Below are 23415 nucleotides of genomic sequence, written 5' to 3'. Positions count from 1 at the left end.
GAGGCCAACCCTCACTCGAGCCCTCAGTCACACGGAGAACTCGGTCCCTCCCCATGACTGTCAGCTGTGATTCCACACGATGTGTCCACACGAACGGTAATTCTTTCCTTAACATTTTTGCCATTTCTTAGACATATGATAAACTCAAAGTTTTTCTGTAATTGGTAATAAAATCTTCACACATATGTGAACAGCTTTTGATCTTACCAGCCACAGGTTGCTAGACATCCCCAAACCTCAGACACTGTGCGTGCCCTGCCCAGCCAATCTGAAAGCCTACATTGGGAAGTGTGTACCAATATAAAGAGGTATTACTGTTTTAAAACAGTGGTCTCAAAATGAGTTCTGATAATCCCTGAAGAGGTATCTTAGGCACCTTTCAGAGGGTGTAACTATTCAATACTTTTGTATTTATATATTTTTCAGCTTTATTGATATATGATTGACAGATAAAAAATTGTGATATATTTAAAGTGTACAATGAGATGATCTGATGTATGTACAGTATGAAAGGATTCCCACTAAGTTAATCAATATACGCTCATTGCCTCACATATTTACTTTTTTTTTTTGATTAGAATACAAGTTCTACTCAGCAAATTTCAATTATAGAATACAGCGTTATCAACTACAGTCACCATATTATACATTAGATCCTCAGACCTTATTCATCTGATAACTCAACGTTTGTACCCTTTTACCAACCTCTCCCTACTTTCCCCATGCCCCAGTCCCTGGTAGCCACCATTCTACTCTGTTTCTATGAGTTCAACTTTTTTTTTTAGGTTCCAAATATAAGTGATACCATGTAGTCTTTGTCTTTCTCTGTCTGGCTTATTTCACTTAGCATAATGCTCTCCAGGTTCATCCATATGGTTGAAAATGGCAGGATTTTCTTCTTCTTTAAGGCTGAATAATATTTTGTTGCATATAGATAGATAGAGATATATCTATAGATATCTATATCTATGTAGATATCTCACATTTTCTTTATTCAGTCATCCATCGATGGACACTTAGGTTGTTTCCATACCTTGGCTATTGTGAATAATACTGCAGCGAACATGGGGATGCAGATGTCTCTTCAATATCGGGATTGCTTCCTTTGGATACACACCCAGAAGTGGGGCTGCAGGATCATACGGCAGTTCTATTTTTAATTTCTTGAGGAACCTCTGTACTGTTTTCCATAGTATGTATCCGTTTACATTCCTCCAACAGTGCACCAGGGCTCCCTTTTCTCCATACCCTCGCCAACACTTATCTCTTGTCTTTTTGACAACAGCCATTCTGGCAGGCATGAGGTGATATCTCATGGTGGTTTTGATTTGTATTTCCCTGGTAACTAGTGATATTGAAGAGCACCTTTTCATGTACCTGTTGGTCATCTGTATTTCTTCTTTGGCAGTATGTCTGTTCAGGTCCTTTGCCCATTTTTAAACTGGGTATAGCTCTTCCTTGACTTATGGTGGGGTTATATCCCGATTAAGCCATCATAAGTTGAAAATATCATTAAGCATTTAATACACCTAATCTACCAAACATCGCAGTTAGCTTAGCCTATCTTAAACATGCTCAGAACACTTACATTCACCTACGGTTGGGCAAAATCATCTAATAAAAAGCTATTTTTAATATGGTATTGAGTATCTCGTGTAATTTACTGAATACTGTACTAAAAGTCAAAGCCAGAATGGTCGTATGGGTACAGAATGGTTGTAAGTGTATAAATGGGTTGTTCAGCCTTGTGATTGCCTGGCTGACTGGGAGTTGCAGCTCACTGACACTGCCCAGCGTCATGAGAGAGTATTGTACTGCGTATTGATAGCTGGGAAAAGATCAAAATTCAAAGTTCCTACTGAATGTATATTGCTTTCACACCATTGTAAACTTAAAAAATCGCAAGTCAAACCATTTTAAGCTGGGGACAGTCTGTAAGTGGTTTGGTTTTTCTTTGCTGTTGTGTTGTATGGGTTACTTGTATATTTAGGGCACTAACCCCTTACCAGACATGTGGTTTGCAAACATTTTCTCCCATTCCATAGGTTGCTTTTTTTTAACCTCTTCTATTGTAATTTGTTTTTTATTATTTACTTATTTTTCTTAATTTTTTTCGCTGCGTCGGGTCTTATTTGTGGCACACGGGGTCCTCGTTGTGGTGTGCAGGCTTCTCTCTAGTTGTGGTGCATGGGGTCCAGAGCGCCGTGGGCTCTGTAGTTTGCCACATGCAGGCTCTCTCATTGAGGCACGCGGGCTCAGTTGTGGCACGCAGGCTTAGTTGCCCCACGGCATGTGGGATCTCACTTCCCCAACCAGGGATCGACCCCACGTCCCCTGCATTGGAAGGCAGATTCTTTAACACTGGACAACAAGGGAAGTCCCTGTAATTTATTTTTAAACATCACTTCCTTCACAATTATTTGAAAAGGTGTTTAGTTCAGATATTTTTTTTCAAATTGATTTTTATTGGAGTATAGTTGCTTTACATTGTTGTGTTAGTTTCTGCAGTACAACAAAGTGAATCAGCTATATGTATACATATATCCCCTCTTTTTTGGATTTCCTTCCCATTTAGGTCACCACAGAGCATTTAGTAGAGTTCCCTGTTCTATACAGCAGGTTCTCATTAGTTATCTATTTTATATATATTAGTGTATATATGTCAATCCCAATCTCCCAATTCCTATTTTGTTGATCGTTTCCTTTGCTGTGAAGAAGCTTTTTAGTTCCATGTAGTAGCATTTGTTTATTTTTGCTTTTGTTGCCTTTGCTTTTTGTGTCAAATGCAAAAAATCTTGCCAAGACCAATGTCAAGGAGCTTGCCCCCATGTTTTTTTCTAGGAGTTTTGTGGTTTCAGGTCTCATAGTCAAGTCTTTAACACATTTTCAGTTGCTTTTGTGTATGGTGTAAGAAATTGCTCCGTTTTCATTTGCATGTGGCTGTCCAGTTTTCCCAACACCATTTATTGAAGAGACTATCCTTTCCCAATTGTATTCTTGGCTCCTTTCTTGAACATTAATTGATCATATATGTATGGGTATATTTCAGAGCTCTCTATGCTGTTCCATTGCTCCATGTGTCTGCCAATACCATACTGTTTTGATTACTATAGCTTTGTAATATAATTTGAAATCAGGGAACATGATGCCTCCAGCTTTGTTCTACTTTCTCAAGATGGCTTTGGTTATTTGAAGTCCTTTTTGGTCTTCTTTTGGATTTTTTTTTTTTTTTTTTTTTTGGATACATGGGCCTCTCACCGTGGTGGCCTCTCCTGTTGTGGAGCACAGGCTCCGGACACGCAGGCTCAGTGGCCATGGCTCACGGGCCCAGCCGCTCTGCGGCATGTGGGATCTTCCTGGACCGGGGCACGAACCTGTGTCCCCTGCATCGGCAGGCAGACTCTCAACCACTGTGCCACCAGGGAAGCCCTTTTGGACATTTCAACAATATTAATTCTTCCAACCTATGAACATGGAATGCCTTTCCACTTATTTGTGTTTAATTCTTTTATGAATTTTATAGTTTTCAGTGTATAATCTTTTACCTTCTTGGTTAAATTTATTCCTAAGTATTTAATTCTCTTTGACGCTACTTAAATGGGATTGTTTTCTTAATTTCTCTTTCTGATAGGTGCATTTCTATACACTAACAACAAACTGATTTCTGTATACAGATTTTGTATCCTGCAATTTTACTGTTTCCATTTATTATTTCTAACAGATTTTTTGTGGCATGTTTAGTGCTTTCTGTACATAGTATGTCATCTGCAAACAGAATATTTGACTTATTTTTAATTTGGATGCCTTTTATTTCTTTTTCTTGCCTATTTGCTCTGGCTAGGACTTCCAGTACTATGTTGAAAAAAGTTATGAGAGTGGGCATCCTTGCCTTGTTCCTGATCTTATGGAAAAAACTTGCAGCTTTTCACTGTTGAGTATGATGTTAGCTGTGTGTTTGCATATATGACCTTTAACATGTTTAGGGACCTTCCCTCTATACCCAGTTTCTCAAGAGTTTTTACCATGAAAGGACATTGAATTTTGTCAAATGCTTTCTCTGTATCTATTGAGATGATCATATGAGTTTTATCCATCATTATGTTAATGTGGTGTATCACACATTGACTGATTTGTGTATATTGAGCCATCCTGATATCCCTGGATAAACCACACTTGACATAGTGTATGATCCTCTTAATGTACTGGTCAAATCGGCTTGCTAATATTTTGTTGAGGATTTTTGCATCAATGTTCATCAGGGATATTGGCTTGTGATTTTCTTTTCTTGTAGTGTCTTTGCCTGGCTTTGGTATCAGAGTAATGCTGGTCTCATAAAATGAGTTTGGAAGCATCCTGATCTGTTCTACTTTTTAGAAGAATTTGAGAAGGATTGGTATTAATTCTTCATTAAATGTTTAGTAGATTTCACCAGTGAAGCCATCTGGTCCTGGACTTTTGTTTGTTGGGAAGTTTTTGACTACTGATTCAATCTCCTCCCTAGTAATTGTTTAGATTTTCTACTTCTTCATGATTCAATCTTGGCAGGTTATAGTTTCTAGGAATTTATCCACTTCTTCTAGATTATATAATTTGTCGGTGTATAACTGTCCATAGTTGTTTCTCATGAGCCTCAGTATCTATGTTATCAGTTGTAATGTCTCCTATTTTCATTTCTAATTTTATTTGTCTTGTTTTTTTCCCCCTTAGTCTAGCTAAAAGTTTATCAATTTTCTTTATTAAAAAAACCACAAAAACCCAGTTCTCAGTTTTATTGATCTTTAAAAAAATGATTTTTCTTTTTTAGTCTCTACTTCCTTTTTTTCTGGTCTGATCTTTGTGATTTCCTTCTTTCTAACTCTGGGCTTAGTTTGTTGTTCTTTCTCTGGTTCCTTGAAGTGTAAAGTTAGGTTGTTTATTTGAGGTCTTTCTTTTTTCTTGATGTAGGCATTTATCACTATAAACTTCCTTCGTAGAACTGCTTTTGCTGCATCTCATAAGTTTTGATGTGTCATGTTCCCATTTTCATTTGTCTCAGATATTTTTTGATTTATCTGACCCATTGGTTTTTCAGAAGCATGTTGTTTAATCTCCACACATTTTTGAATTTTCCAATCTTCTTCTTCTAATTGTTTCTAGTTTCATACCATTGTGGTTGGAAGAGATGCTTGATATGATTTCAATCTTCTTAAATTTATTAAGACTTGTCTTGTGATCTAATATTTGATCTATTTTGGAGAATGTGAATTCTCCTGCTGTTGGTTGACATGTTCTGTTAGGTCCATATGGTCTAATGTGTAGTTTAAGTCCAATGTTTCCTTATTGATTTTCTGTCTGGATGATCAGCCATTGTTGAAAGTGGGTCTTGAAGTCCCCACTATTATCTCATTGCTGTCTATTCCTCCCATCATATCTGTTAATATTTGCTTTATATATCTTAGGTGCTCCAACGTTGGGTGCATAAATATTTATAATTGTTAAATCCTCTTGAAGAATTAGCTCCTTTATCATTGTATAATGACCTTCTTTGTCTCATTACAATTTTTGACTTAAAGTCTATTTTGTCTGATATAAGCATAGCTAAACCTACTTTCTTTTGGTTTGCATTTGCATGGAATATCTTATTCCATCCCTTCACTTTCAGTCTGTGTGTGCTCTTAAAGCTGAAATGAGTCTCTTTGAAGCAGCATAGAGTTGGATCTTTTTTTTTCCATCCATTCAGCCACTCCTTTTTTCTTTTTCTGTTTTTTAAAATTGATGTAGAATTGATGTACAATATTACATAAGTTACAGGTGTGCAACATAGTGATTCACAATTTTTAAAGGTTAATATATACCATTTATAGTTAGTATAAAATACTGGTTATATTCCCTGTGTTGTACAATAATACATCCTTGTACGTAAATATTTTGTACATAATAGCTTGTACCTCTTAATCCCCTATTCCTATCTTGCCCTTCCTTCCTGCCCCTCCCCACTGGTAACCACTAATTTGTTCTCTATATCTGTCAGTCTTTCTTTTTTGTTTTATTCACTAGTTTTCTTTTTTAGATTCTACACATAAGTGATATCATACAGTATTTGTCTTTCTCTGTCTGACTTATTCCACTTAGCATAATGCCCTTGAAGTCCATCCGTGTTGCTGCAAATGGCAAAATTTCATTCTTTTTTATGGCTCAGCAGTATTCCAGTGTGTGTATGTATGTGTGTGTGTATATGTATATCCCTTCTTCTTTATCCATTCTTCTGTTGATGGACACAGGTTGCTTCTGTACATTGGCAATTGTAAATAGTGCTGCTATGAACACTGGGGTGCAAGCATCTTTTTGAATTAGTGTTTTCTTTTTTTTCAGATATATACCCAGGAGTAGAATTGCTGGGTCAAACAGTTCTATTTTTAGTTTTTTGAGGACCTCCATACTGTTTTACAGAGTGCCTACACCAATTTACATTCCCACCAACAATGTATGAATAGGGTTCCCTTTTCTCCACATCCTCGCCAACATTTGTTATTTGTGTTCTTTTTGGTGATAGCCATTCTGACAGGTGTGAGGTGGTATCTCATTGTGGTTTTGATTTGCATTTCCCTGATGATTAGCGATCTTGAGCATCTTTTCATGTTCCTGTTGGCCATCTGCATTTCCTCTTTGGAAAGATGTCTATTCAGTTCTTCTGCCCATTTTTTAATTGGGTTGTTTGTTTTCTTGATGTTGAGTTGTATGAGATGTTTATATATGTTGGATATTAACCCCTCATTGGTCATATCATTTGCAAATATTTTCTCCCATTCAGTAGATTGTCTTTTCACTTTGTTGATGGTTTCCTTTGCTGTGCAAAAGCTTTTAAGTGTAATTAGGTCCTATTTATTTATTTTTGCTTTTATTGCTCCTTGCTTTAGGAGACAGAGCCACAAAAAGATTGCTACAATTTATGTCAAAGAGTGTTCTGCCTATGTTTTCTTCTAGGAGTTTTATGGTTTCTGGGCTTACCTTTAAGTCTTTAATCCATTTTGAGTTTATTTTTGTATATGGTGTTAGAGAATGTTCTAATTTTACTGCTTTACATGTATCTTTCTGGTTTTGCCAGCATCACTTATTGAAGAGACTGTCTTTTTGCCATTGTATAATCTTGCCTCCTTTTTCGTAGATTAATTGACCATAAGGGCATGGGTTTATTTCTGGGCTCTCTATTCTGTTCCACGGATCTGTGTGTCTGGTTGTTGTGCTGGTACCATACTGTTTTAATTACTGTAGCTTTGTAGTATAGTCTGAAGTCAGGGAGCATGATACATCCAGCTCTGTTCTTAAGATTCTTTTGGTTATTTGGGGTCTTTGGTGTTTCCACACAAATTTTAAAATTGTTTTAGTTCTGTGAAAAATGCTGTTGGTATTTTGATAGGGATTGTACTGAACCTGTAGATTGCCTTGGGTTGTATAATCATTTTAACAATATTAATTCTTCCAATCCATGAACACAGTATATCTTTCCATCTGTTTGTGTCATCCTCAATTTATGTGTCTTATAGTTTTCCAAGTACAAGTCTTTTACCTCCTTATATAGGTTTATTCCTAGGTATTTTATTCTTTTTGATGTCATGGTAAGTGGGATTGTTTCCTTAATTTCTCTGATAACTTGTTAGTGTTTAGAAATGCACAGATTTCTGTGTATTAATTTGTATCCTGCAACTTTACTGAATTCATTCATGAACTCTAGTAGTTTTCTGGTGTCGTCCTTAGGGTTTTCTATATATAGTATCATGTCATCTGCAAACAGTGACAGTTTTACTTCTTCCTTTCCAATTTGGGTTCCTTTTATTTCTTTTTCTTGTCTGATTGCTGTGGCTAGGACCTCCAATACTACATTGACTAAAAGAACCACTCTGTCTTTAGACTGGAGAATTTAGTTCATTTACATTTAAAATAATTATTGATATGAACTTACAATTGCCATTTTGTTAATTGTTTTCTGGCTGTTTTGAAGTTCCTTTCTTCCTCTTTTGCTCTCATGCTTTCTGACATGATGATTTTCTTTAAAGGTATGTTTTGATTCCTTTCTCTTTATGCCTTGTGTATCTACATCAGGTTTTTGCTTAGTGGTTACCATGAGGCTTACATAAAACATATTAAAACAGTTCACTTTTAGCTGATAACAACTTAATTTTGAAGGCATACAAAAGCTCTATATTTTTACTTCCCCATCCCACATTTTTTTCCTGGTGTCACAATTTGCATCTATTTATATTGTGTAGCCATTACCAAATTATTGTAGTTATAGTTATTTTAAAACTTTTGCCTTTTAACCTTTATACTAGTTATAAGTGATTTACCCACTACCATGACAATATTAGAACATTTTGAATTTAAGTATGTATTTACCTTTGCACCACTGAGTTGTATACTTTCATTTGTTTTCCTGTTGGTAATCAGTGGCCTTTTGTTTCAGCTTGAAGAACTCCTATTAACATTTCTTGTAAGGCTACAAGATGTGGTGATGAATTCCTTCAGCTTTGTCTGGAAAACTCCTTATTCTCCTTCAATTCTGAAGGACAACTTTGCCGGGTATTCTTGGTTGGTGTTTTCCCACCCTCCCCTCCAGTATGTTGAATATAACATCCCACACCCTTCTGACTTGCAAAGTTCCTGCTGAAAAATCCACTGACAGTCTTGTGACGGTTCCCTTGTGCATAACAAGTTGCTTTTCTCTTGCTGCTTTTAAGATTCTGTCTTCTTTAACTTTTGACAATATAATAATATGTCTCAGTGTGGGTCACTTTGAATCCATCTTATTTGGTATTCTTTAGGCTTCCTGTATCTGGGTGTTTCTTTCCACAGGTTATGGAAGTTTTCAGCCATTATTATTATTTTTTAAATAACGTTTCTACCCCTTTCCCTCCCTATTCTCCTTCTGCGACCCCCTATAATGCACATATTGGTCTTCTTGTGGTATCCTATAAGTCCCTTAAGCTATCTTTACTCTTTTTTTTTTTTTCTTTTTGCCCCTCTGACTGGATGAATTCTACTGCCCTACCTTTGAGTTTACTGATCCTTCCCTCCACTCGATTTAGTCTGCTGTTGAACTCCTCTATTGAAATTTTCAGTTTAGTTATTATAAGATTCAGCTCTATGATTTCTGTTTGGTACTTTTTAATATTTTCTATATCTTTGTTGAAATTCATACAGTGCTCCTGCATTGCTCTCCTGACCTCAGTGAGTACCTTTGTGACCATTATTTTGAACTCTACTGGGTAAATCACATATCTCCATTAAGATCAGTTTCGAGATATTTACCTTGTTCTTTTGTTTCAAACATATTCCCCTATTTCTTATTTTCCTTGAGTCTCTGTGTTGGTTTCTGTGCATTAGATAAAACAGCCACCTCTCCCAGTCTGGACAGACTAGTCTCATGTAGGAGATAAACCTTGTCAATCAGCTTGGCCTGAGTATGTGGTTGCCTCTCAAACCTTTATGATTGTCCATGCTACTGTCTTTGTTCTTAGTGGCTTCCAGTAGTGGAAGGTGTGCCAAGACCCATCAATGTCTCAGTCCACTTCCACGCACGTGCAGGCTGATTAGAATCTGGGCTCTCAAGTAGCAACCAGAAGAGTACGCAGTCCACCCTTCCAGGGAGGATCTGGTAGATGAGCGTTTTTGCCTGCTCCTGTGCAGAGACCTGGGGGGATAGCTGCAGAGAGGGCTCTCATGCACCTGTCTTGTGGGTCTCATGGACAGAAGCCCCACTGGCTTTCAGAACCAGGTGATTTAAAGGTCCATCCCTCAGATGGGGAGCCTTAAAAGTTGGGGTGCTAGATGTGGCAGCCCTAGCTTTTCTTCAGGAAAAAGCTGGGAACTGGGGGTTCCCTTGCGATTGTATGGTGCTGTGCTGGGGTTTGGGCTTATGGTGAGAGGTTGTCTCCGACTTTCCCACCTGTTTCGATGTGGGTATTGACTCATTTGTCTGGTGTGTAGGAGTCGCTTGGCTAGTTTCTGGATTTTTCTCTGAGGGAACTTCTGTGTGTGTAGCTGTATATTTGGTGTGTCTATGGGAGGAGGGACGTTCAGGAGCCTCCAATGTCACCATCTTGGTCCCTCCCTTGGGTATAATTACTCATTAAGAGACTAAAAGACATTACTCGCCTTTTTACTGTGATCTTCTCACGGGTGTATAGTGGAGTTTTCCAGAGGCTAGAATGATGTGTGTTGATGTTATTACTCTGACAGCTATAAAAAGAACATGTGTTTATGTATTCTTGTGCTTAAACATTTTTGCTTTAATTCTGAATACATTAAACATCAATAGATATAATCTAGCTAATAAACAAAAGTCCTTTGGGGTTGTTAATAATTCTTAAGAACGTAAAGTGTTCCTGAGACCAAAAAGTATAACAACCATTGTTTTAAACCATGAATCTTGAACACTAACCAACTATGGCCCACAGGCCAAATATGGTGTGCTGCTTGTTTTTATATATTAAGTTTTATAGGAACACAGCCCGGCCCATTCATTTTCTATTGTAAATGTATTTTAAGGCTCACTATGATGGCAGAGTTTAATCGTTGTGACAGAGGCCGTATAGCCTATAAAGTCTAAAGTGTTTACTATCTAGCCCTTTTCAGCCAGAGCTGATGCTGCTGGATCACCTGGAACTCACTGAATCCACAGCAAGTTCTTCTCTCCCCTCCCCCACCTTCTGGAGCTCATAAGGCAAGAACACGAGCACAGCAATGCTTGAAACTGACCTTATGTCTAACAGTCATAGAGGTTTTTTAATAATTAATCTCAGTTTTTTATAAACATTTTATATTTTATAAGGAATAGATATAATAAGCAAAATATTCAGATGATTAAAGCTACGTTTTAAAAAGCAGTATTTTGTTATATATAATTCTATATAGGACAAGTACCATAACTGGAGTTCAAATTCATAGCAACTAAAATTTTTATTTAATAAATGGTTCAAAGCACAGTGCCAAAAGCATTAACATTTAAAAATTTCACTAAAAGGAAAAAATACTGTAGAATGCACAGCTGCAGAAAACTATACTAAGTTATGAAAAAACTGCCTCAGACTGCAAAAAGAAAGACTCCAGATGCCATACCTAAATAGTCCTCTCTAAAATAATGCCATTTATGTTATAAAACATGAGCACTCCATCAAAAGACTGGACTCTTTTTGTTAATTCAGTGGCCGTATTGTTAAAAGGGCAACAATTAAAGCCGTTGGGCTTTATACGGTGTTAAAGTTCCTATCAGAGGGAATGCAGCACGACAGGCTTCAGCTAATCCTTACGACTGAAGGTGCATGAACGACTGAATTACAATGGTTATGAGAAATGAGAGCTGCTCACTCTCCAGAAACCACAGCTCACAGAAAACCAACAAAAAGCACAATGAGATACAGACCATTGACTTACAAATGTGTAAAACTGAAAGTCCAAGTTATTCCTACACCATGTTTGAAATGCTTCAGAATTCACACTGACACAATACTAGCTTTCTTCTGGTTTTGGTCATACTTTGCTACTTTCTGAAGGAGATTATTTTTCTTCTGCTTTGGCTAAATTACATATACTAGTTTATATCAGAAATGGCCAAATCTATAACTCTGTTCAAAGTTTTAAAAGATCGCTTGAGAATGGTTTCTAGGTATCTCTATGCCACCTTTATAGTTCTAGTTTCTCTATAAGGAGTAGTTTCACCTGTCGGTTTTATTCCAGGCTAATTTACATGCTTCCGGAAGGAATGCCCTCTCTAATCCACAGAGTGTGGGTGGGAGACCACCCACGTCACCAACATGCACATTGACTCACTCTGCCTCTTCGCTCTTCTCAGCTCCAGCCCCTGGTGAATCTTCCACCTCATCCCTCCTCCCGTCACGGCCCTCCTCAGGGGGTCTTCCATCACATTCACGGGCTCGGATGCCACCTCTGGGCTGGTACAGCTGCAAGCCTGGTCGGTCCTGCCAGGACAGAGGGCGTGTTACTCTTCCAAGGGCCAGCAATACAGGAGGGGGCGACAGGTCTATCTATTTCTAGGGCCTGATAATCCTAATTATCTAAAGAAAATCAGTCTTGAAGCTAAAAATCAGACTTTTTCACAGCACTATCTCAGAAATCAGGCATTGAGATTAAAAAAAAAAAGAGCCACGAAAAAGAAAGACAGTTAATAGTAACTTGTAAGTAAAGTTAGTGTCTGGGAAACTGTTACTGCTCAAAGCCAGAACACTCTGTGGAATTAATACAACCACGGCATTCCCTCCTATTTTGAGAGGTGAAGACTCAGACACACTCATCTCAGCCCCTCAAACTCGCCACGCAGGGCGGATGCGAGTCTGGAACATAATGGGGCATGGCCTCTAGAGGTGTGGCTGTTTAGGGCTCTGACCTGAACAGTCACATACATTTGTAATTGGCAATTTCTGTGTAGCTTATTCCTCAACTGTCCCCTTTATGGAAAATGCTAGCCAGCCATCATACTAATCTCTTAGAGGTGGCGGGATAAAAACATTCCTGGATACAGTACATAAAATGAAATGAAACTGCTTCAGGGAATGAGGAAAGCAAAGCCAGGGAAGGACAAAGCGATTCTGCAGGCCAGGACCAGCCTTGGGGAAGCCAGCCAGCTCTGCCGTGGACCCACCCGAGGGAGCCGTCTGCTCATGTGGGCGGAGCAGCAGCCGTAGCCTTCCACGGCCACCTAGGGGCCAGGCAGTGTGACTCGGGTGGGCACGTCCTATGCTGTTTCTCCAGGGCTCACCACTCACCTTTGCCCACTCCTGGGCTGTGTGTGGAGGCCCCACAGTTACCACCATGGGGTTTACCAGAATGTTCTTTTCCTTAATATCAGCCTGGCCAATGAGAAGGGTGGGAAAGGGCTTGGCAGGCCATACAGACCCGAATCCCATGTAGACAGAGAGACAGGCTTCACACACCACCTCTGCCCGGGGCCAAAAGCATGGCTCTGCTTTCGCAGGGTAATGTCTGTGTGTACAGACGGATTCTAGAAGGACATCGCAGCTCACCTCGTGAGAAAGGAGCTATGACACATAGCACCTTATCGCCACTACAGCACCACAGCTTTAACTGAGCGGGAGAGTCACCTCGGGTTCCCACTCCCAAAGCTGTGCCAATGCCCGTCACTCACTGCTGCTAAATGAAGAGGCAGGTGAGAAACCAGTGCTCGCGTGAACGAACCCAGCAGAAAGCTCTGAGGCTACAGTAACTGCAGAAACCTCTGAGTAGATGGACGGGGCTGGTCAAGGGTGAAAGACTCCCTCTGGCTGGGGCTGGCCTTGCCTTCACTGCAGACACTTTAAAAATCAACATAGCGGGACTTCCCTGGTGGCACAGTGGTCAAGAATCCGCCTGCCAATGCAGGGGACACTGGTTCGAGCCCTGGTCTGGGAAGATCCCACATGCCGTGGAGCAACTAAGCCCGTGAGCCACAACCACTGAGCCTGCGCTCTAGAGCCCGTGAGCCACTACTGAGCCCGTGCGCCTAGAGCCCACGTTCCGCAACAAGAGAAGCCACAGCAAGGAGAAGCCCGCGCACCGCAACAGAGTAGCCCCCGCTCACCGCAACTACAGAAGGCCCGCGCGCAGCGACAAAGACCCAACGCAGCCAAAAATAAATAAATAGATTTATAAAAAATATAAATAAATAAATAAAAATCAACATCGCTGATACCCACCACCCCCTGGATGGATCTGTGGGGATTATGCTGAGTGAAAAAGCCAGCCTCAAAAGGTTCCATGCTGTGCTCCCATTTCTACAGCTTCCTGAAATGACAGAATCAGACACAGGACAGAGGGAGGCTGCCAGGGTCGGGGGTGGCGGGGCACGTGGATACGGCCTGCAGCCCAGGCCTCCGTGCCCTCGGCTCACCTGGACGCCAGGCTGTGAGGGCTGGCCAGCACCACGGGGCCGGGCCTGGCAGGGAGATGACCCTTTACAGTGCTCCTCTGTGACGCTGTGATCCCAATGCCATGCCAGTTGTGCAGAGCTGGCCTGGGTGTTTACGGCTACCTCATTACCCACTAATAATCAGAACGCTCTTGGAGGGGGATCATCTCCCCCCTCAAACACATCAGAAACACATCTACCTGTGGAATGGTTCTCATAGAAACTGGGAGAAGACCCTCTACACAGCCAAAGCTGCAAGAAACAGCTCCATGTAACTGGCCTGGACAGAAGGAAAGGCACCGGGTCAGGACCTGTGCCCCGGGGAGATCTGTAAGGAGGAGAAAGTCCTCGTGGGTGGACCCTCACCCCGGGGAGCAGGCAGGCTGAGCAACACCCTGGGCATCCCAGTCCTAGGGTCCCGCACGGAGGAGACGGCCCCCCTGCCTGCTGGGAAATCCGCTGAGACAGACAGAGGTGCTGGAGAAGCTGGGACTCTACTCACAAGGAGTGCCTGTGTGCAGCGTGCTGACAGTCAGGGCGGAGAGAGCTTTGCAGTCACAGCTGCCACCTCTCTGCACTCCAGACCTGAAGGGGTGAACACCCTGGCATGGCTCCCTGCACACCACAGCCTGGCATGAGATCTGGGCAGAGACTCGGCCTAGCAGTGAAGAGACAGACCTGTGTCTCGGGTAGGGTCCAGGTGGGGCGGCAACAGCCATTGTCAGTGTGAGCCCCTGGCTCCGCCCAGTCCACATGGCAGCTTAGTGCTGGATCTGGGGCAGACAGGTCTCACACAGCAGTGCAGCCACCTCAATTCCTGTACCCACGACGTCCCAACCCCCAGCCCCAGCCTACTCCACACCACAGCCTTGCGTGAGATCTGGGATGAACACAACAGAGAAAAGGATGCGACCCCGGGCTGCTTCTGAGCAGAACTGTGGACACCTACACAGGTGACGCCTAGGTCCTCTGTGGCCTCAGCTGCTTCAGCACTCACCTCCTTTGGGGCAGACACTCAAGAGCAACAGAGCCTGATTGAACTCGACCCTCAGGGCTTCTACTCCAACAACTGGGGAGCAGAGCCCCCACCCCCGACAGGGCAGTGACAGCCACGGAGCAGAGAGGAGGCCCCACCTCACAGCCAGCCCAGGCTCTGTATAGTACAACACTGACCACACCCCATCAAGGGGCTTACGGACAGCACACCCTGAGGAATGACGTGGCTGGTGGGCATACCAAAACCAGCCCTGGCACCAAAAACACTGAATACACACCGTCTGCACAGGGACAGTCCCACATAAAAACACACTTTCAAGACCTCAGTAGATAACTCTTTCTCCTAAATTCTTAGAGACAGAGAAAATTAAGTAGAGTGAAAAGGCAGAGGAACTCCCAATTAAAAGAACAAGAGAAATCTCCTGAAAGAACAAATAATGAGACAGAGCTCATCAGTCTACTGGACCCCAAGTTCAAAAAGGAGGTAATAAAGGTGCTACCTGAATTACGAAAGATTATTGATAGAAATGTAGATCACTGTAACAAGGAACTAGAAACTATAAAGATGAAGCAACCAAAAATAGACAATTTCTGAGAGAAAAAACAAGCAATGAACAGCAGACTAAGTGGCACAGAAGAATGTGTAAGTGATCTGGAAGATGGAATAATGGAAATCACCCAATCAGAGAAGCAGACAGAAAGACAAATTTTAAAAAAATGAAAACAAAATATGAGATCTATGGGATAATATAAAATGTGCCAACCTACACATAATAGGGATTCCAGAAGGAGAAGAGAGAAAGAAGGGGATTGAAAATGTATTTGAAGAAATTATGGCTGAAAACTTCCCAAACCTAGAGAAGGACACACATATCCAGGTATAGGAAGCACAGAGGGTCCCAAACAAGATGAATCCAAACAGACCCACACCAAGACACAGAATTAAGATGACAAAAATGAAAGATAAAGAGAGAATTCTAAAGGTAGCAAGAGAAAAACAAGGAGTTAGTTACAAGGGAACCCCCAGAAGGCTATTAGCTGATTTCTCTGCAGAAACTTTCAGGCCAGAAGGGAGTGGCATGATATACTCAAAGTCCTGAAAGGGAAAAACCTGCAACTAGGATACTCTACACAGCAAGATTATCATTTAGAATAGAAGAAGAGATAAAGAATTTCTCAGACAAGCAAAAACTAAAAGAATTCAGCAATACTAAACCTACCCTTAAAGAAATATTGAAGGGTCTTCTCTAAATAGAAAGGAAGCAAGGATCTATAGGAAAGGCAAGTATATAAAATGATTGGAGATCACTTAAATAAGCCAGTACATAGGTTAAAAAACAATAAAAAAATTGTAAAAGCAATTATAACTACAATTAACAGTAAAAGGATAAGCATGAACATGTAAAACAGGACATTACAAGTCACAAAATGTGAGGGAGGGGAGTTTTAAAATGTAAGTATTTTGGAATGTTTTTGAACTTGAATTACTATCAGTGTAAAGAAAATAGATATAGTGATGGGTTAAAATACTCAAACTCCATGGTAACCACAAATAAAAAATATACAATAGATTCACAAAAACCAAAAAGAAAGAAACTCAAGCATACCACAAAAGAAAATCATCAAGCCACAAAAAGAAAAACAAAAAGAAGAAAAAGAAGAAATGAACAAAGAACTACAAAAAACAACTGGAAAACAAGGATTAAAATGTCAGTAAGTACATATTTATTGATAATTACTTTAAATGTCAATGGTCTAAATGCTCCAATCAAAAAAAGTGGTAGATTGGATAAAAAAACAAGAACCTACAATATACTGCCTACAAGAGACTCACTTCAGGGTGAAAGACACACACAGACAAAGTGAGGGGATGGGAAAAGATACTTCATGCAAATGGAAATGACAAGAAAGCGGGAGTAGCAATACTCATATCAGACAAATTAGACTTTAAAACAAAGGCCATAAAGAAAGACAACGAAGGGTATTATATAATGATAAAGGGATCAATACAAGAAGAGGATATTATACTTGTTAACATACATGTACCCAATAGAGGAGCAGCTAAATATGTAAAACAAATACTAACAGACATAAAGTGTGAAATTGACAATAATATAATAATAGCAGGAGACTTTAACACCCCACTGACATCAGATCCCTGGACCAATCATCCAGACAGAAAATCAAGCAACAGAAATCCTAAATGACACAATAGACCAGTTGGACTTAACTGATATCTACAGGACACGGCATCCAAAAAAATCCAGAATACACATCTTTTCAAGTGCACATGTTATGTTCTCTAGGACAAACCATGTATTAGGTGACAAAACAAGCCTAAAAAATTTAAGAGGACAGAAATTACTTCAAGCATCTTTTGTGACTACAGTGGTATGAAACTAGAAGTCAACCACAGAAAGGACAATGGGAAAAGAATGAACCCATGGAGACTAAACAACATGCTACTAAAAAACCAATGGGTCAACGATAAAATCAAAGAAGATATCAGAAGATACCTTGAGTCAAAAAAAAATGAAGACACAACCTTACAAAAATCTATGGGATGCAGCAAAAGCAGTTCTAAGAGGCAAGTTCATAGCGATACAGGCCTTCATCAAGAAACAAGAAAAATTTCAAATAAACAACCTAACCTACCACCTAAAAGAATTAGAAAAACAAGAACAAACAAAACCCAAAGCTAGCAGAAGGAAGGAAATACTAATGATCAGAGAGGCAATAAATGAAATAGAGATTAAAAAAACAACAGAAAAGATCAATAAAACCAAGAGCTGTTTTTTTTTTTTTTGTATTTTTTTTTCAGTACGTGGGCCTCTCACTGTTGTGGCCTCTCCCATTGCAGAGCACAGGCTCCGGACGCACAGGCTCAGCAGCCATGGCTCATGGGCCTAGCCACTCCGCGGCATGTGGGATCTTCTCGGACCGGGGCATGAACCCGTGTCCCCTGCATCGGCAGGCGGACTCTCAACCACTTGCGCCACCAGGGAAGCCCAAGAGCTGTTTTTTTTAAAAGATCAATAAAATTGACAAGCCTCTAGCCAGGCTCACCAAGAAAAGAGCGAGGACCCAAATAAATAAAATAAGAAATGAAAGACATGAAAATAAAAACTAATACCACAGAAATACAAGTCATAAGAGAACACTATGAACAGTTATATGCCAACAAATTGGACAACCTAGAAGAAATGGACAAATTTCCAGAAATATACAGCCTAACAAAACTGAGTCAAGAAGAAACATATAATTTTAACAGACGAATCACTGGATGTGAAATAGAATCTGTAATAAAAAATAACTCCCTACAAACAGAAGTCCAGGACCAGACAGCTTCAGTGGGGAATTCTACCACACATACAAGAAGAACTTATACCTATCCTTTTAAAACTATTCCAAAAAATTGAAGAGGAGGGAACACTCCCGAATTCATTCTATGCAGCCACCCTCACCTTGATACCAAAACCATACAAAGACACTACAAAAAAAGAAAATTACATGCCAATATCTTTGATGAATATAGATGTTAAAATCCTCAACAAAATATTAGCAAATCAAATCCAATAACACATAAAAAGAATCATTACACCATGATCAAGTTGGATTCATTCCAGGCTTGCAGGGATGGTTCAACATATACATATCCATCAATGTGATACACCACATTAACAAAAAGAAAGAGAAAAACCACAGGATTATCTCAGTAGATGCACAAAAAGCATCTGACAAAATTCAACATCCATTCATGATAAAAACTCTCACCAAAGTGGGTATAGAGGAAACATATCTCAACATAATAAAAGCAATTTATGGCAAACCCACAGCCAACATAATACTCAATGGTGAAAACCTAAAAGCCTTCTTGCTAAATTCAGGAACAAGACAAGGATGCCCACTCTCACCACTTCTATTCAACATAGTATTGGAAGTCCTAGCCACAGCAATCAGACAAGAAAAAGAAATAAAATGTATCCAAATTGGAAGGGAAGAAGTATACTGTCATTATTTGCAGATGGCATGATACTTTCTATAGAGAAACCTAAAGTCTCCACACATAACTATTAGAACTAATAAATGAATTCAGCAAGGTAGCAGGATACAAAATTAATACACAGAAATCTGTTGTTTCTTTACACCAGCAATGAAATATCAGAAAGAGAAAGTAAAGGAACAATCCCATTTAAAATCATGTCAAAAAATAAAATACCCAGGAATAAATTTAACCAAGGAGGTGAAAGATCTATATGCTGAAAACTATAAAACACTGATAAAAGAAATTGAAGATGATACAAAGATATAGAGGACTTCCCTGGTGGCGCAGTGGTTGAGAGTCCACCTGCCAATGCAGGGGACACGGGTTCGTGCCCCGGTCCGGGAAGCCCCCACATGCCGCGGAGCAGCTAGGCCCGTGAGCCATGGCCACTGAGCCTGTGCGTCTGGAGCCTGTGCTCCGCAACGGGAGAGGCCACAACAGTGAGAGGCCCGCGTACCTCAAAAAAAAAAAAAAAAAAGAAATAGAAAGATTTCCCATGCTCTTGGATCAGAATAATTCATACTGTTAAAAGGGCCACACTACCCAAAGCAATCTACAGATTTTATGCAACCCCTATCAAAATACCCATGACATCTGTCACAGAACTAGAACAAATAATCCTAAAATGTATATGGAACCACAAAAGGCCCAGAAGTGCCAAAGCAATCCTGAGGTAAAAGAACAAAGCTGAAGGCATAACACTTTCAGATGTCAGATTATACTACAAAGCCACAGTAATCAAAGCATCATGGTACAAAAAACTGACATACGTATCAATGGAACAGAATAGAGAGCCCAGAAATAAACCCACACACCTATGGCTAATTAATCTATGACAAAGGAAGCAAGGATATACAATGGAGAAAAGACAGTCTCTGCAGCAAGGGGTGTTGGGAGAGCTGGACAGCTACATGTAATCAATGAAATTAGAACACTCCCTCACACCATATACAAAAATAAACTCAAAATTGTTTAAAGACCTAAATATAAGATATGACACCATAAAATTCCTAGAAGAGTACATAGGCAAAACATTCTCCAACAGAAATCGTAGCAACATTTTCTTAGGTCAGTCTCCCAAGGCAAAAGAAATAAAAGCAAAAATAAACAAATGAGACCTAATTAAACTTAAAAGCTTTTGCACAGCAAAGGAAACCATCAACAAAACGAAAAGACAACCTACAGAAGGGGAGACAATATTTGTAAATGATGTGACAAACAAGGGGTTAATATCCAAAATACATAAACAACTCATAAAACTCAGTATCAAAAAAACAAACAACCCAATCCAAAAAAATTGGCAGAAGACCTAAATAGACACTTTTCCAAAGAAGACATACAGATGGCCAACAGGCACACGAAAAGATGCTCAACCTCACTAATTATTAGAGAAATGCAAATCAAAACCACAATGAGGTATCGCTTCACACTGGGCAAAATGGCCATCATTATAAAGTATACAGACAGTAAACGCTGGAGAGGGTGTGGAGAAAAGGGAATCTTCGTTCACTGTTGGTGGGAATGTAAATTGGTGCAGCCACTATGGAAAACAGTTTGGAAGTTCCTTAAAAAAACTAAAAATAGAGATACCATATTATGCAGCAATACCACTCCTGGGTATATATCTGGAAAACACAAAAACTCTAATTCGAAAAGACACATGCACCCAATGTACACAGCTGCACTATTTACAATACATAAGTCCCCTACATGTGAACCTTCAAGTTGCAAACTTTCAAAGATGCAAACGTGTGTTCCATCAATGTCAGGTGTGAGTGAAACTGCAGCTTGCCCTCCATCTCCTATTGCTGATGACCCTTCAGCTCTACCATCTCCCACCTCCTCTCCCTCCTCCAGTCAGTAACTCTTCTTGCCTGTTCACTTGATGCCAACCCCTGTATGCCAGCTGTTGTACTGGACTACTGTACTTTTCAAGGTACTGTATTGTAAGATTAAAAATGTTTTATTTTTTGTGTTTTTTTATATATTATTTGTGCGAAAAGTATTATACACCTATTACAGTACAGTACTATATAGCCGATTGTGTTAGTTGGGTACCTAGGCTAACTCTGTTGGACTTACAAACAAATTGGACTTATGAACATGCTCTAAGAATGGAACTCATTCATATGTAGGGGATTTGCTGTAGTCAAGATATGGAAGTAACCTAAATGCTCATCAACAGATGAATGGATAAAGAAGATGTGGTATATATACAATGGAATATTACTCAGTCATAAAAAAGAATGAAATTCTGCCATTTGCAGCAACATGGATCGACCTACAGATTGTCATACTAGGTGAAGTTAAGTCAGACAGAGAAAGACAAATGCTATATGATATCACTTATATATGGAATCTAAAAATAATACAAATGAAAGTATATACAAAACAGAAACAGGCTCACAGACACATAAAACAAACTTATAATTACCAAAGGAGAGAGGGAAGGAGGGAGGGACAAATTAGGAGTATGGGATTAACAGATACAAACTACTATACATAAAAATAGATAAGCAACAAGGATTTACTGTATAGCACAGGGAATTATATTCAATATCTTGTAATAATCTATATTGGGATATAATCTGGAAAAAATGTCTGAATCAGTTTGCTGTACACCTGAAACTAACACAATATTGTAAATCAACTAAACTTCAATTTAAAAAAATCGTAACTCTGTTAATGATGTAAAAGAAAGCACCATGACATGTCATTAATATTTTCCTTACTGTCTTAGGGGTAAAATGTATAATCTTTCCATTACTTATTCTCAAGCAAATAGTGTGAATGTGCCAGTTTTATACTAAATAAAAGGTTCTTTTTCTTTCCTGGTTAAAAAAAAAAATTGATTCTCTGAGCAAAGATGATGCTGGTTTCATTTCAGGACTTGGTGCCTCTCACTGGACAAGAATAACTGCTCTGCAAATACAGACTCTCAGGGCAGTGAGCTCCCTAGGACGCTGTCAGAAGCTACGATCCTGCACCTCAAGACACCTCAAGACTCTTGGTTAGATAAAACATTTCTGTCTGGAAAAGCAGTTGTAAGCCTGCAGGATTACAGCTGATACTCTGAGCAGACGAAAATGAAGTGAAAGGTTATCCCCAGTGAATAAAAGAACCTTGCTTCCCGTGTCCTCCTTCTTGGGTGCCAGCTCATCTTCACTCTTCTCCCTTCCTGGTGTCTCTGCTGCCCCCACAGGGCCGCCCCCATCCTGGCTCCCCTTCTTCCCTCGGTCTGGGGTGAATCCTTTCCCCCTTTTCAGCTCTTCTTTGCTTCTTCCTGAAAACTTATCCAACTCATAGTGAGCTCTATGTTTTCTGCTGTCATCCAAGTGGTATCTTTGTGCTTCAAGTTCTTTTTCTCGGAATCTTCTCTCCACGCCCCTTTGCTCTTTATCACTGTCATTTTCTGACCTGTGATTCAACACAAATTATCAATAACCTTCCATAAACTGCTTGTCAATTACCCGTCTTCCCTTCCAGACTATAAGTTCAAAAGCAGACAGGGGATATGTAAGTCTGCTCATCACTGCAGTGCCAAGTTTGCACATGACGGGCACACGACAGGCATTCAATAAGAAACTTGAAAACATGAATAAACAATAGTAATAACAATATTTACTGTTACACTTGAGTCACACATATGTAATAGGCACTATGCTAAGGTACCATATACACATATTTTTATAATTCTTAGTAAATATAATCCTCCCTTTTTTTTACAGATAAAGTAAATGAAACTAAAAGTACTCAAGGGACTTTCCTAGCAGCCCAGGTGCACATCCGTCGTGACACAGAGCTGGTATTTACAGCTGAGTTTCTGTTCCAAGCAGAGCTAAAATTAACTAAACAAATTAATGCATGCATATATCAAACTGAATTAAAGGAATAGTAAGTAAATAAGTTGCTTCTTAGCTCATCTGGTTCTTAAAGTCCTTCTCTCCACGAGCCTCATATACGTACGTCTGTGGCTCCCCGCACGCAATGGCAGCAGGGCTGATGGGAACAAAGAGCTACAAGCACAGATCTGTGCCAGAAACGTGCCAAAGGCGCTGCTGTATCATAAGCAATAATAAGAGATACGCCCGTAACATAAACCAGAATGCCCACAGATTTGATAGTCATGCACAAATTAATCTTATAAACAAACCAATTAACCAGAATCCCTATAAAGAAGAAACAAAACCTTTATCACAACCGTGCAAGAAAGGTCGTAAGAAGTCATTCCGAGTACTGTGATTCTGGGCAAAAAGCAGCCTCATCCCACGACCTTGCCATTTCCCCTCCAAACTCACCCCTAGCCACCCCTCTGAGCAGCGTGGTCCTGGGCTCCAGGAAGCTCTGCAGGCACCCACGTGCAGGACATGGGGAGGAGCCTTGGGTCAGGGGCACAAGAATCCCAGCTGCACACGGCCCCCTGACTGTGGACCCAGGAGGGAGGGGCTCCCTGCTGAGGCTGCCGTGCATCCCGTCC

General features: G+C 40.1%; 1 protein-coding gene across 16 annotated transcripts in view; it reads right to left on the bottom strand.

Moving 5' to 3' along the window:
* Nucleotides 1-23415, bottom strand: part of UPF3A (UPF3A regulator of nonsense mediated mRNA decay) — a 64178-nt gene that overhangs the window by 27073 nt on the left and 13690 nt on the right. For 7 of the 16 annotated variants that reach the window (XR_009559781.1, XM_060288026.1, XM_060288025.1 and 4 more), the window contains exon 9: nt 11806-11954. Coding sequence is in view for 15 of the 16 variants with exons in the window: in XM_060288026.1 (XP_060144009.1) it covers nt 11806-11954 (149 nt within the window). In the remaining variant the exon portion in view is untranslated. Of the gene's footprint in view, nt 1-10131; nt 10216-11805; nt 11955-22060; nt 22356-23415 lie in introns of those variants that run through there. The other 9 variants (XM_060288023.1, XM_030856641.2, XM_060288024.1 and 6 more) reach the window with 4 other exon arrangements.

The sequence above is a fragment of the Globicephala melas genome, chromosome 18 (assembly GCF_963455315.2).
Source record: "Globicephala melas chromosome 18, mGloMel1.2, whole genome shotgun sequence".
NCBI classification, from domain to species: Eukaryota; Metazoa; Chordata; class Mammalia; order Artiodactyla; family Delphinidae; genus Globicephala; species Globicephala melas.
This window is presented reverse-complemented; position numbering and strand designations above follow the sequence as displayed.